The sequence below is a fragment of the Lineus longissimus genome, chromosome 1, assembly GCF_910592395.1.
Source record: "Lineus longissimus chromosome 1, tnLinLong1.2, whole genome shotgun sequence".
Taxonomy (NCBI): Eukaryota; Metazoa; Nemertea; class Pilidiophora; order Heteronemertea; family Lineidae; genus Lineus; species Lineus longissimus.
The window spans coordinates 17,706,417-17,720,807 of NC_088308.1; the positions used below are offsets into that span (position 1 = coordinate 17,706,417).

General features: G+C 41.5%; 2 protein-coding genes across 5 annotated transcripts; one reads left to right on the forward strand and one right to left on the reverse strand.

Moving 5' to 3' along the window:
- The first annotated feature begins 1,017 nt into the window (after positions 1–1,017).
- On the forward strand, positions 1,018–9,486 carry LOC135489391 (steroid 17-alpha-hydroxylase/17,20 lyase-like). Of its 3 annotated transcripts, none has more exons than XM_064774743.1 (11): positions 1,018–1,141; positions 2,291–2,499; positions 2,752–2,832; positions 3,101–3,199; positions 3,654–3,747; positions 4,203–4,361; positions 4,473–4,681; positions 7,994–8,119; positions 8,409–8,513; positions 8,713–8,847; positions 9,066–9,486. In XM_064774743.1, the coding sequence occupies exons 2-11, from the start codon at positions 2,319–2,321 to the stop codon at positions 9,407–9,409; spliced, it is 1,533 nt and encodes a 510-aa protein (XP_064630813.1). In that variant the 5' UTR covers positions 1,018–1,141; positions 2,291–2,318; the 3' UTR covers positions 9,410–9,486. The 3 variants fall into 3 exon arrangements, with proteins under 3 accessions (XP_064630813.1, XP_064630806.1, XP_064630821.1); XM_064774736.1 differs by having other exon boundaries at positions 1,131–1,246; XM_064774751.1 differs by lacking the exon at positions 3,101–3,199 and having other exon boundaries at positions 1,131–1,246.
- Positions 9,487–9,586: 100 nt separating this feature from the next.
- Positions 9,587–13,996, reverse strand: LOC135489411 (D-beta-hydroxybutyrate dehydrogenase, mitochondrial-like). 2 transcript variants are annotated; one of them, XM_064774763.1, is made up of 5 exons: positions 13,430–13,993; positions 12,930–13,139; positions 12,144–12,326; positions 11,722–11,854; positions 9,587–11,105 (listed from the first exon to the last, which is right to left on the reverse strand). In XM_064774763.1, the coding sequence occupies exons 1-5, from the start codon at positions 13,602–13,604 to the stop codon at positions 10,772–10,774; spliced, it is 1,035 nt and encodes a 344-aa protein (XP_064630833.1). In that variant the 5' UTR covers positions 13,605–13,993; the 3' UTR covers positions 9,587–10,771. The 2 variants fall into 2 exon arrangements, with proteins under 2 accessions (XP_064630833.1, XP_064630840.1); XM_064774770.1 differs by having other exon boundaries at positions 10,963–11,077; positions 13,430–13,996.
- Positions 13,997–14,391: the final 395 nt, after the last annotated feature.

Here is a 14,391-nt window from a genome sequence, read left to right on the forward strand (position 1 = left end):
CTCATCAAGCAGCATTGGAGCCCAATTGTTAATATTGGGATGAGTAGCTTCATGTATTAATCTTTAAGTACAGTCATTTACAAAATGTTTAGGCCAAATATACATGTATAGTTATCTCCCATTTTAATTACCAAATATCAATGCAACTTATAGCAAACAATACTAAACTTGTTTGCACTTGTAACAATGTGAAATTCGCAAATCTTCATAATGCATAAACAAATTATGAGGGCACTCTCGGCTACATTTCAAAATAATTATCTTTATGAATTATTTGGTGAATCTTGCATCTAATTTCTTTGACTTCACTGGGCGATTAATTTTTTAAGGCGAATTCTCTTAGATCATACAAAAGCCTATGATGACCAAAACGTTCCACTGGCCATGGCCCAATGGATATGGAATCGGTTTAAGGACGCAGCATCCCCGGTTCGAATCACGCTGCGGTCATTTTTTCCTTCCGGGACAACTGGCCCGCAACTGGTATCGTTATTTGAATCACCATCGTGATGATTTCATCGATTATAGGTATATAATTCATGAAGTATTGATAATAGGAAGGTGTATGAATAAGTACCAGGCTGGCATTGGAAGATAACCGAGCTGGGATGGACCAGCATCCCAGTTACACCCTCTGACTTTTTTCTGAAGTTTTGTTGTGGAAATAAATTCATATTTATTATCCTTGATTCGAATTCTATCCTTGATTCGAATTCGAAGTACAGTGTAATCATAACATATTACGAATTAACAACTTAAAACACGTTGTTGCTCTTCATTAACAAATGGATTTCAGTTCATTTATTGAACAAATGATGTCTCTACTCTTCATTTGCTCTACACAATACAATTTTCAATATGAACGGATTCGATATCCAAAACATGACATGTTGACATAAAAGAATATATAAGTTACTCAGTACATTTACATTGTACGTTCCTCTTGAAAGGACCGTCAAAATCCATTGTTGTCGGCCTACTTCTTCGATCTTCGACATATCAAAACCAACCTGAAGAGGAAAAATTCATTTTCATAATCTTATGCGTTGAAACATGAATACATCATGAATACACCATGGTGCAGAATCGAGTGACACGCATGCGCGAGCCGCTGCATGTTTTAGAGGTCACCGCTATCAGCGTAAGTGCCGGTTCGATATCGTCAGCGACTATGACCGAATTTTTTAAACAGATATTTGGGGCAGGAATTGGACTCAGTGAATAATTTCTCGTTCATGATACTAAGGTAGGATGAATAAATACGTTTGCTGGGCACCATTTTCGTATGTACCTGTCAAGCTGTGTCAAATGTATTACCGATCAGCTGATCTCGTGTGTGCTTCCTTGGGAATGAGTCGGGGAATGGTTTTCCTTAGAGTGTAGAAATTAATGTAGGTTCTGGTACCTGTTAGATATCCAATATAATACTGTATTATCAGTTAAAATAATTCATGTACATGTAGTTACATTGTACCAACGAAATGCAACGGGGTTCATTCACCGATCCACAGCCGTATGTGCTCCCATGGTTACCCCCACGGCCCTACCATGATTGAAGCCAGCCATATGCGTTAATATGACTATAGTCGTTAATTCTGATCCGTCTTGCGTCAGTTTGCCCTCAACGAATGATAAAAAAATCATCCGACAATGACAAAGCGCCACGATTTTCTTGTGGCAGATGATTTCGTAGTGTGTGACCCTGCAGCGTAGACCCGTACCCGTTTCTACAAAATTAGCATGCCTTCTAATGCTACGCATCTGTTATTTCATTTTCTTTCTCGATGTACAGCATCGGCCTGCCAGACTTCATGAAATGATTTATTGCTATCGACTGACTGACACGCTTACCGTTTATTCATAGCCAAGGTGACCGCTTCGCGGTCACGTGGGCTAAGTCACGTGTATAAACAGAGTAGTGATAGGCAGTTTCCGCTGGCGGGTATTTCGTGCCCTTATGGCGTATGACGTATAGCTTTAGGTATCGTCACGAATTCCATCACGTCATACGTAAGATCGGTACGGGTACGCCGTATACAGGAGCAACTTCTTTTATTTGCCAAGACTTGTTAATACCTCGCCTCCGGCTCGTTACCGCAAGGTGCGCTCTTGTCTATTTTGAGCAGTGTAAATCTATTCGCCAGTGCCACAGATATTCGAAAAAAGTCAGTTATAATTGACCTACCATCCTGAGGAAATCCGGGGTAAATGTTTGCTTCTCCGGCCATCTATCGAAGTCGTGCTGTAATGATTTATATAATGTCGTTGTCATTCGTGCTAATTGTTTCAGAATTTGCCAGCGAGGAATCTGATCAACTATGATTGATATGAAGGAAGTCACGCGGCTTCTCATACAAGACGTGAGAGAAGATCCGACCTATCTCTGCATCTTCACATTGGTCTTTCTGATGGGTATCCTCGCATACCGAAGGTTGTACAGAAAAGTGTACAACTTGCCACCTGGGCCGCCAACCAGATTTCATCATGGGAACTTAAAAGGTAGGCATTTACTTCATCAAAGAGCATGATTGAAGATACTTCTACAAGGTGGCCAAAGTGCCATTTTTCCGTTTTTGAGATAATGGGAAAGAACACGATCAGTCTGCAATAGGACAGCCGTTTCAATACTTCACACTGACATCGACTTAAATTAGGAAATTTCTCTTTTGGACATATAAATAACTAGATAAAGGAAGTAGTTGTCAACACGTCAGCAAACAGTAAACTTTCTAATGGGTGTTTTTTATACAGATTTTAATAAAGACCCGAAGATATACCTCACGTTAGCAGAAATGGCCAATGAATATGGAAGCATTTACAGGGTATACACAGGTGGGTGGAATTTAATCTAGTTTAAGATTAATCCAGTAGATGTCGATACTGTCGATACTGTCTGAAGCACTGTGATAAGAGGTGCTCAGATGCATCCAACGTAAGGGTCACTAACAACTCTCACATGTAATTGATACTTGAAAGACCAATACCCTTTCCTTGCAAGCTTACTGTAACCAATTGTTAAATATATAAACAGTGCTGTTCATGTAACAATGCATCGCCCGCTTGCCGCCCGCTTATCTTCTATCCATCTAATATGTTTCAGGACCACGTCTCGTTGTAGTACTTAATAGTTATGAAATGGTAAAGGAGGCCCTCATTAAAAAACAGATAGACTTTTCGGGCAGGCCAAGAAATCTATCAAGTACGTGAAGGACGGTAACAATAGTGTCCAGAGTGAAAAAAGATTAGTTTTTATGTTTCTTTACATAATTTATTCTTGATAATGTTCACCAATTCGAGTTTTTCTCCGTCCAGAAGGTGTGCAATGTGAGCGGTTAACTGTTGACTCAATGTAAATGTATATGTTTCTATTTCTGCGAGGGAAGTTCTGATCGGTGATACCAGTAACCATTACGGCTGGCCGGATTATTGGAGGGAAAGTGTGGAATATCGATCGGAGATAGCCAAACGTAATCGAATAACATGGGAATCTTTCCTGCGACGGACACAATATACGTTCATACCGAGTTACTTCAAGCACTCGCTTAATTGCAGTTTCCTAGAAGATAACACAAATTTGAGGTACCATTTCATGCTTGGCATCAGTTTATCAGTCGAAATTATGGAAGTCGTCATGCTTTGACTTACTATTTCAGATGAAATTCAGTCGGACCACTACCATGGGGTAATCTTTGCTCCTTACTCCGAACGGTGGAAAGCACATCGCAAAATGCTGAATCAAGCTTTAAGGTAAGACCAAAACGAAATCTCGACCGGTTCAGTCCCCCCGAAATGCTATATGGGGTAATTCAATTGTGTAAATAAGAACATAGGAGCAATGTCATCGAATTACTGTGAACTCGCCTCCATCCCTATTGTAAGAGACACCAATTTTAAGTTACCGCTAACTTAAACTCAACAGCATCACAATTAAGAAGTTTAAGTAGTGTGCCGATACGGATACACTCGAATGCACGTGGAGGAGGCGAGTTGCTAGAAGTTACCTTCATCACTTCAGCACAATAGCGTTTGCAGTTCACCATATGATGTGTCTAAATGCTAGTCATACCGTTGGGGCAAGACGGCCATACGCGGTAATATGGACCCTCCACTCCTCCTTCAAATGCATTCTCTGAATTTGCCGTTTTAACGTCAAAGCATCGATTTTGGAAAGTCATACCGCTCCTTTCTTGTTCCACTTTCAGGAACTTCGCATCGGGTGACCTCCTCGTCCAAAATATCCACGCGAGCATGTCAATAGCATCACATTATCTTCATCCTGATCTTGGGAAAACATATGACCCATTTCAGTTTGTAACTCTCATCATCTACAACTTCATATGCGCCATGTGCGTTGGTAAAACGTAAGTTTACTTTTTTATATAGATACTGCTTCCTTTAAGCCTGGCTTGGTGATCAATCACTCATGAATCAATCACAAGAAAATGTGTCATACACTGGTACCATCCTTTCAGATTTGATCCAAATGACGAGGAATACAAAATGCTTTGCTTTAGGCGTCGAAGCATCACGGACATCATCGGCAATGGTTTCGATGCTGATTTCTTTCCTTACAAGAGATTCCTCGAGTCCAAGCGCATCAACAAAGCGAAGGACGTAATCAATCAACTCCTCAATTACGCAAAGAGCATTATAGATGACCACAGGAAAGGATTTTCTCCTGGTACGTATGATTGTAGGTCAAGGTCTGACTTATGCCATAGATTTGAATTATATGACTTAAGAGGCAGTTCAACACTTATTTTGGGCCATACCTTACCTAACTGGTAAGTCCGTCAGGCGGATAATGTACGCGATGACCTTTGACTAAAAGTCGTCTTTACCGCCTCTGATAAACTACAATTGTCTTGCCAATGGACATCACCATAGTGTGACCGTCTATTGTTCAGACTCGAACTCCTCTTCCTGCCCCCGTTATATTTTCGTCTACAGTCTTCCACGTGATATCTTGCCACTCCAGTAGGTTTTCGTCGTCCCGAACCCGAATCAAATAAACATTTTGTGCATGCGCGTCATCTCTTTCTCACGCAACTTCTGTCAGAAAGAGATCGTCATAGACTGTAGCCGAAATGTCAGTTGCACCAGTAATATCATCCCAGTGACAAGCTGTAACTCTCTGTATCTCTGCATTCTTGATCTCATAGACCGCGACGTTGTGGTGACCATTGACGAAGATGAACCTACCACCGCACGTGATTGTGTTACAGTAGACTACATCGTCACCATCATGATCAATGATATAATCATATTCCACAGCCCCATCCCTACTTACTACTGTTATCTGTCTTTGCCCCACTTCGTTTTCACCTAGAATAACGAACTGGGATGCAGGGTAACGCCCACAGACATAGGACTGGCTATTTCAATATTCCGAGTCGAGCTTAAAAGGCCAGTCTCGGGGTCGTACAGCTTAACACTACAAGTGGCACGGCCAATTCCATCGGAGAGAACCGCAATTTGACCATCAGGAGTAGATGTCATATCGTACAACAGTCGGACGTGATCGTGCAGCGTTCCTTTCAATGTTCCTGGATAGTCATAGATATCTATAGAATTTGAGGGTTCTCCACTTCTCGTTGGATGAGCCACTGCAAAGGATTTGTACCCAAGGCTAGCAACACACGGAATGAACATATCGTCGAAATCGGTTTGCATTGTATGAATGAAGATTTCTACTGGTCTAAACTCCTCATCTGGAATGGGCCGCTGTTGTAATCTCCCCAGACGATCGGGTAATGCTTCAGCGAGGAAGGTATGGTCCTCCCCGTGCACTCTGCGGAGGAAGTCGCTATAATCTCTTCCCCTCATATCGTCCCCTAAACCAGCAATTGCTCCTAAATCATGCTGCAAAGTATAGTCAGTTTTTGAAAGTATTCCGCGTGATGAACAGTCTCCGTGAGAAGTTTGGCTCCTCTGTTAATTGACCCGTTCAGCTTCTGGACAGTCTCCGAGACCTTCTTCAAACTGACAGGAATATCTTGTACCACTTTGAACTTCGTCTTAACCTCTTTCTTAAAGTCCTCCTTCCACTCGATAATCTGTTCAATACTCTTCTGAGCATGGTCCTCAATTTCTTTGACCAACGTGTCCTGTTTGTCAACGAGTGGCGCCATTGCTTTCAACAGTGTCAGTTCTTTCTCTAGTTGTTTCATTTCCTTTAAATTGTCCCGTCTGATTTCTAGCACGTGTTTGACCCTCTCGACCTTTGCCCGTATCATTTCGACAAGTTTTTCCACATCATGATCTCCATGAGCGATGCAAACACAAATATTACATGGGGTTTGCACGTCACCTTTTCTTCCCTTCCAGTGAGTATTGGAGTTAGCATGTGACCGCGAGTGGCTTTCTTTTTGCAGTGCGACTTGGCGCATTCCACGCAGAAGTTCAGTTGATTGCATTCTAAACAAAACTTCACAGCGGAGATATTTTTATCGTTATGAAGGCAGATATCACAGTTTATGTCGACTTTTTCATCTTCTGGTTCAAGTCCATTGCTTTCCATCAAATTTTCCTGAGATGTGGAGGCTTCTACATGTACATCCCCTTCGAAATCCGGCAGCTCTTTTACACCATTAGTCGGCCGTGGACAACCAGATTGGCACGAAGGGCATGGAAACGTCTCCTTCCCACCCTCAAGGTTTCCCAGGACTGTCGCCAGGCATTTAGCGCAGAAGCTGCATTTTCCAACGATCTTTAGGGGTCTGGCCTCGAAGTATATTAGACAAGTTGAAACAAGATCTATCTGCTCGGACGCCATCTTCTGCCGAGATATTCTGTAGATAAAGATATGTAAATTACTTTGGTACTCAACTGGAGCTTAAGATGAACATATTATCGAGAATCGGGATGGTGCCTGTTTTATAGCGGGACATCGGGACAGCTAACCCTGTTTCCCGTATGTGGGAATAGATTAGGAGCTTCAGTCATGTCGCCTATATCATTGAAAGATAGCCCTGTGGCGTTAGCGTTCATGAACTATGACATATCGGGTGAGCCAGTGAAAAGAAGTACACTACTCAGTATGTAAGTGAATTGCAATATCGCAGTCTGCAGACGAGGTTTATTGTCAAGGTTGGTTGAGTCACATAATTGCGATATATGATCTTCCTGGTTCGGCAACTGTGAAAGCACAAAAAAGGCTCGAGGTCCTAAATCAATGGCCAGGATCTCACCACTCATTTTTATGGTCTGTTTTCTAGTGAAGGTGCATGTATATAATAATGTTATAGTATGGGTTTCTGATTTGACACACTCTTCAAGGTCGCGAAGGTCGAGGGTCTACATTTCCATATTGCGTTGCGTATTACATGACATTTTCAAAAATTCAAATGACAAACCCAGGTGAGCACATGGTTCATCGACCAATTCATTTTAGTACATCTCGGTATTCTAACAGAAAAACGGTATTGCCAGTGTCCAGGATACCACAGTTCCTACACTACCAACAGTTCATAAAAATGAAATATGGTTAGTAGCTCTGGTGAACTTAGCGTGCTCACCTTTCTCCCACTAGTTGCAGTTGGCGACTGTAATGCTGAGTGTGTCTTGGGCTCGGGTGCGGGTGGCGATGATGATGGAAATAACGACAAAAGGATATGCACTGTAGTCCAATATCCAGGAAATAACTAATTTGAAAATCCGACCGGGAAAATAATGATGCTATTTATAGCAAATAACACAGAAAAACAGGTCAGACTCTTCCATGAGTCTGCTATTGTGGTGAAGATAAGTGGAATATTGTGGGGCTCCCCTCATGTACGCTGGCGTATCGGCCCCTAAAGAAATTTCAGATCACTGAATGGCTGCTAGATTTTTACATGCCTTTGATGCTCCCTATTTCTAACTATTGGCTCCTAATAATTACAGATGAGCGTATGGCATGTATTATGTGCCATGAAACATCGCATTTTGGTACCCTAATCAGTTGAACTCAGCTTCTACCGTCAGTCAAAAACGAAATAGCTTATTTTTCCAGGGGTTATTAAGGACTTCACTGACCATATACTTGCTTCCCAACGAGAGAATTTCAAAAAGGATTCCCCAGAAGAGAGCAAACTCCATGATAGACATCTCATCAATACAATCATGGATATATTCTCAGGTAAATCAGGAAAAAAGAACGGTATATCTGCAGTTTCCATTCTCTATTGTCGCGACTAAAAACTGTGTGTACTCGTCTCTTCACTGGTACATGTACCAGGTACTAAATTCTGACAGCAGGGGGCTTAAAAGATGAATTAGCTGTTATTCAATGGCTATAGATTCTACTGCCTGGTGTAGCTTGATAGCCTTTCATCGATTTCTTGATCCACAGTTTTATTGTTTAAAACCTACATGTAACTTATGGTTTTAATACAAAGGCATTAAAAAAGCAATTCTTGTCATTTCAGCTGGTACAGAGACAACCGTCAACACAGTTTATTGGGTTTTACTGTATGTAGCCAGTTATCCTGAGGTACAGGCGAAGATGCACCAACAAATAGACCAGAACGTCGGTGAGTGGGCCTACTGTATGGTTTCAATGTCTGATCTTAACATTAGGAAGGTTATCATTCATTTCAGAGATTTTGTGCAGTTATGAATCCTTTCGATGCGGTGGGGAAATAGTACTACTGTATAAGTACCCCTCTCTTGCCTTTTCAACTGTGCTTGCATCAAAATAGTAACTTGCTCAAACTTCTTAATACTTTTTAGGTAAAAATACTTTGATTGACCTGAAGGAGAAAAAGAAGCTGCCATTCATTGATGCGACTGTGTTCGAAGTGATGCGTCACCGACCTGCTGTTCCTCTGGGTATACCAAGAAGCACCATATGTGATACAAAAATTGGTGAGACCAATTATTTATTTCTCGATCAATCAATTGATAATCAAAATCACATCAAAATTGCCAAAAAACTTAGATATGACGTGGCCAGCTTTGTGTTACCTTAGTAATTTATGCATTGTATAACACACTCTTAGGGACCGTATACTTCGATTCATTGGCCCGCCTGTAAATAACTGCCGACATAATGTTGTGTTTTTCTCTTTATTATATATTTCTAGGCAAATATGATATTCCAAAAGACACTGACGTCATAGTCAATATTTGGAAGCTCCACCACGACCCTGCTGAATGGGACGACCCGGACGTCTTTAAACCAGAACGCTTCCTCGAGGAAGACGGGAGCCTGCGAGCAAAGCCACAGGCCTTCCTACCCTTCGGAGTGGGCAGGCGAATCTGTGTAGGCGAGTCCGTGGCCAAGCCGGAGATATGTTTGGTCACTGCCCTACTGCTACAAAAGTATAAATTCTCCCTTCCACCGAACCGCGAGCTTTCGTTCAAACCTGCAGATCTTGCATTTACATCGTATTCGAAGAGTTATGAACTGGTCATCGAAAAGAGATAGTCTATAGACAAGTTGTGGATGCATATTCCCCCTAATGTTGCCCCTGGGATAGGTATCCTGCTTCGTTTCCCGAGAGCCGACTCAGTCAACTTGTCCTGAAATTGAAGCTGACCTGAAATACCATAGTTGACTTCGAAAAGAGCGTTATACGTGTACCATGTAGAATGAACTAAAACATGCCAAATATGTATTTTATTTTCATCTGGAATATTTTGTAGAAAATACTAATTGCAATACACGTAGTTTTTCTCTAGTGTTAAAACACTTGAGAAAATGCTAATAGCAATATTTTATAGAAAATACTAATAGTCATTTTTAGGTCAGGACTTATTAATGGGTAGCTGTAAAGAGAAGTGATGATAAAAGAAGTTACATGTACATGTACGTGCATGTAGACTTAATATTTCATTTCACTCCATTCAGAATTCCGACTCTTAACCTGAAGTGTTGAAAACTGTCTCGTAACATGACCACTCTTGATAACTAACACAGTCACTAATTGTTTTCATGAGAAAAATTGTTTTTATATTTTTAATGTGCCAATGTTGCAAATTCCGTGTCTTAACGAGACTGAATAAAAAATATATACGTGTACATTGCGTACCAAAATGAAACTCTATGTATAAATCTATCTTTGTTCCGCGAATCATATCCCCAATATAAAGTTTACAATAATCCCATATGCTAACGTTATCGTTATTTAGTGTGAAATAATTGCCATGTAGTACACATGTACCTGATACAGTGATATCATGCTCGTTTACAGAAATAGACCGGGATGCCAAAAACAATTGGGCTAGTTGTCCAATACCGTAGCTCAGGACCCCATTCAATATACGCTCATCCGCGCCTGCAATGTCGCCTTCTGGCGGACATAATTTTTAGATATTTTGCTGCCATCTGTCATGTCTGTAAAGGTGCGACGTTCCCTGACCTATTTTACAGTACATTGTATTTGCCTTCGTCATGTACACTTGCTGTCATGTACACTTGCTGCCATGTACACCTGCTGTTATCACAGATCAGTGTTATGATTCCCGAGTAAATATACAACATATATTATTTTTATGTGTATATTTGGAGTGTTGAATACCTTATTTGACTTTTTCGTCAGGAAAGCTTACCTTCGTTTCGGAAAGAGTCAATTTAAGTAGTTACCCCGTCCATTACCGCCGTGGATATAGAGTCGTCATACTTGAGAATAACCCGTATAATGATCCGTTTTTGTTACGAATGCCATGCCTTGGTTAGCTAAGGCGGTGCTCAAGTCCAAAGCATGGCCCATCACCTTGTGGCAACCCTCATACCCCCCCCCCCCCCTCCTTCCAACTACCAACAGTCCCTAGGCACCAACCGTTCAATCTAGTTCGGCGGTGGCATTGTACACCTCGGCTCAGTCTTCTTCATAATCTGATCCTGAACTCGTGTAGGGACTGCACCCATAACCCACCGTTTGATGACATAGCTCAAGGTGATAGCATACGTCAGTTTGGGCCGTTCTGACGTCACAGCATCCAACATGCAATCGACGACCTCGTGTGTGTTTGGATTGACCGCTTTTGTCAGGATGTGTATGACGTTATCCATAAAAGCGTTGAAGTAACCTTCTGTATAGGCTTCTTTGATTTCATCAGGTGTGTTCTCCCAAGTACTCTTTGCCATCTTCACCTGAAAGTCCATAGAGGTCATCTCAGTTCTGCAAAAAAACAATGTTGCTGACAACCTAATACGAAAACAACCATTAAAAATGGACCGCCATTTAAACCAGGAAATTCCATTGCACACCAACCATCCGAATGTATTGATACACATAGGTTCAGTCCACATCACGGCATCGTGTGCTTTTCTCAGGGACGATAGATCTAAGGAGAACAACCCTGGAACAGTCGACGGCAACGGGTGACACGTCCAATCTTGCTCAATTTCATGCAGACTAAATGGGACCATGCATCTTATCTCCACTATTTACAAGGAAGAAGATAGCATACAAGAAGACAATCATCGGATGATATTGCTCGTACATTCATGTGTGTCGATCCAATTATTGACGTCCTTTGTATATTGGCGAGTTTCGGCAAAATATAATCGCTTAGGCCCGTGATGCGGTATTGCGAGAAGAAAACCGCCTTTTTTCCATTCAAGGTCTTTGTTGTGGTTTTCTCAACCTGACACATCGACCCTTCTGTCTGACGATGTACTACAATTTGTTAAGTGTCTAGTCATACGTACCGGAAAACGACACAGAAAAGGGCATACGGGAGCGATGTTTTGCCGAACCTTGCTATTGTCACCCTCGATTACAATGTACCTACTTGTAAAAGGCAGGTTCAATAGTATGCACTGTGACCCCGAATTTCCTCATCTCACGTCGAAGGGCATCGGAAAAACCAATACAGGCGAATTTAGAGGAGCAGTAGGCAGAAAATCCACTCAGGGCAAAGCGACCTAAACAGAACGTACAGGAACAACATAATCTAACAATTAGTTCAAAGATGTCAAATTACATTTCGACTTTTTGAATCATGAATAAAATATCACAACTTACTTGATATTGTGCCCTACTCTTGCACCATGTGAACAGCTGACCGAAAGTCACTCTGAGATATATCTTGTCATCTCCAATTCTTGTGCTGACCGTTCTGTTCATAAGACTTTTTTTTGGAAAATAAGACCGGACGTCTAATAATTTTGACTTGGTAGGAAGTGTTGGCTCCTAAAAACTCTCCTTACTGACCTGCCATGCTGGCGACATTGACGACTCTTCCCCTAGTTTTTCTAATCAACGGAAGGAACGCCTTGGTGACGCGGATCACCCCGAACACGTTCACGGAGTAAATCTTCTCATAGGTACTGACGTCCGTCCACTCGGTCTCGCCAGTCCATGAAATACCCGCATTGTTGACGAGGGCCCACAACCCTGAAAGATAACTCATGATTGCAATAGTTTCCCCTACATACACCACCGGTCTCAGCTGATTTTCTGCGTCAATCGACTTAAACTTAAAAAATCTGTAAATATTCTGCCGATCCGCGATATCTGTTTTCAAAGTCCTCAGAGGAATATCACTGGTTGCTTCAATTACGAATACAGCATCAGTGAAGCAGGATCTAGTGTGTCTGATTGGAAATCACGACATTCTGTTTTAGAAGGCATATATACAAAGAGGATATGTTGCGAATCTTCCTGAATGATATATTAATTAAAGTGTACACGCAGGCCGAGTCCTAAATGTAGCAAACATGTACATACTACCAAAATTGTATAGGGAGTTTTCATGTACATTTGCATGTTCCTGTGTCAATACAGCTCAATAGTTTTCGACGAGTTGCTTCCGTTTAGTCATTGAAAGAAGTGCCTAGTGGCCTATGTAGACACATCTCTGAGTAATAAATCAACCACAAACTTGCCAGATGGACATAAATGGCACTTTCAAAAAGGAATCCGTCCCTCTGTGATTGATGGAGTAACCAGCCTAAAGCGAACCTAGGTTCCTACAAAACCTCCAGATAAAAACATTACCGTTTCCTATTTTGTCCTTTACATATTTAACTGCAGCGTTCACGTCCTCATTACTAGTGACATCTAAGCGCAAAATGTGGAGCCGTGAAGAGCATTTCCGGCGAAGGTCGTCAGCGCCCCCTTTATCTGGGAACATGCAACAGGCGATGACAGTGAAGCCAAGAGCATCAAGTTTTTCGGCCAGCCATTTGCCGAATCCACTGTCGCAACCTGAAATGTAAATAGCAGGCAATTGCAACAAGAGCGTACTCAAGATAAATGCATTTACTTTTGCAAGCCCAGCATGCTGTGAAACAATAGAGATACAAAAAGCATGTCCAACTCCCAACCAGCTACCTGAAGTTGCCACCGGGACCCGTTGATGACATCATACTTCTGACTCATCGGAATTATATATGTGAAAAGTGTTAACATCCCAGGGACTTTAAATTTAGCGAAATCTGATCTTTTTCCCGTATGGATAGGAACTTTATCACTAACAACGAATGAAAAAGTCTTACCTGTGATAAGCACAGCTTTCTCACCTACTGGGACACTCTTTCCATGGAAAAGTGACGAATTATACACGGCATAACCGATCCCTGCGAGGGCGATCAATCCAACACAAATACAGGACCCTTGCAGCCAGAGGCCTACGATTACACCTCCACAGAGTGCGGCAATGGTAGCAGACATAGCGCCTCAAGAGTTATCTCAATGCACAATGCGATTTCGTCCGACAGTTGCTCCGTTCCTTCTGTAATTTTGCATTAACCGTAGTCGACAGGGAGCTCTTCTTTCACCCAGCTTATCCTGATTCTCTCTTATCAACACCTGATATGACCCCTAGGTCAATCTCGTCACAAGTGCATCACCATACCAATTAAAATAGGAGGGAAAGCAGAATTATGACACGTCTTTTGTCAAAGGACGGGGCTACTCACTTTTATATAAGGCCTTGTATAGGCCTTGGCCTAGGTCTACCATGCCGTGGGATTGGTTTAATTCTCATACAAAACCTCGCACAAACAAGATATATTTGCGCTTGCATACATGTTATGGATGTCGTTTTACCACTCATTGAATGTCCATAAAAACGCGATAAGATCGGCCTGATCGAATTCGAAATCATTTCGTGTCGGCTCGTCGACATAAGATAAAACTGTATGTTTTAGTAGGTCACACTTTACATGGCAAGATGCCTATAAAGAAATGCGGAACTGCTGTTCTTAAAAGTAAAGAGAAAATTATAATGACATTGACACCAATTTATTAAATGAATACGATTGTCTTATTGATTAAAATGAATAAGATGTATCAATAATTTTGGATAATTTGCGCAATGAACTAACAATTTTGGATTTGAATCACTAGATTTTATCTGAAACAGGGCTTGGAATAGGATTTGTCCCTGAAACTTGATCATTCGGAAAACAGCATAAAGAAAATAATTTGATACAGAAATCATAAACATCACCCGGGA

What these genes read in the sequence shown, in the direction of transcription:
- LOC135489411 (XM_064774763.1), bottom strand. Translation starts at nt 13,604, where the DNA reads ATGTCTGCTACCATTGCCGCACTCTGTGGAGGTGTAATCGTAGGCCTC. An exon ending in GAAAGCTGTGCTTATCACAG is followed by an intron (nt 13,140 to 13,429) that starts GTAAGACTTTTT and finishes TTTACATTTCAG; the next exon opens with GTTGCGACAGTGGATTCGGC. An exon ending in CAATGTCGCCAGCATGGCAG is followed by an intron (nt 11,855 to 12,143) that starts GTCAGTAAGGAG and finishes CGTTCTGTTTAG; the next exon opens with GTCGCTTTGCCCTGAGTGGA.
- LOC135489391 (XM_064774743.1), top strand. Translation starts at nt 2,319, where the DNA reads ATGATTGATATGAAGGAAGTCACGCGGCTTCTCATACAAGACGTGAGA. An exon ending in TCATCATGGGAACTTAAAAG is followed by an intron (nt 2,500 to 2,751) that starts GTAGGCATTTAC and finishes TTTTTTATACAG; the next exon opens with ATTTTAATAAAGACCCGAAG. An exon ending in CATATGTGATACAAAAATTG is followed by an intron (nt 8,848 to 9,065) that starts GTGAGACCAATT and finishes ATATATTTCTAG; the next exon opens with GCAAATATGATATTCCAAAA.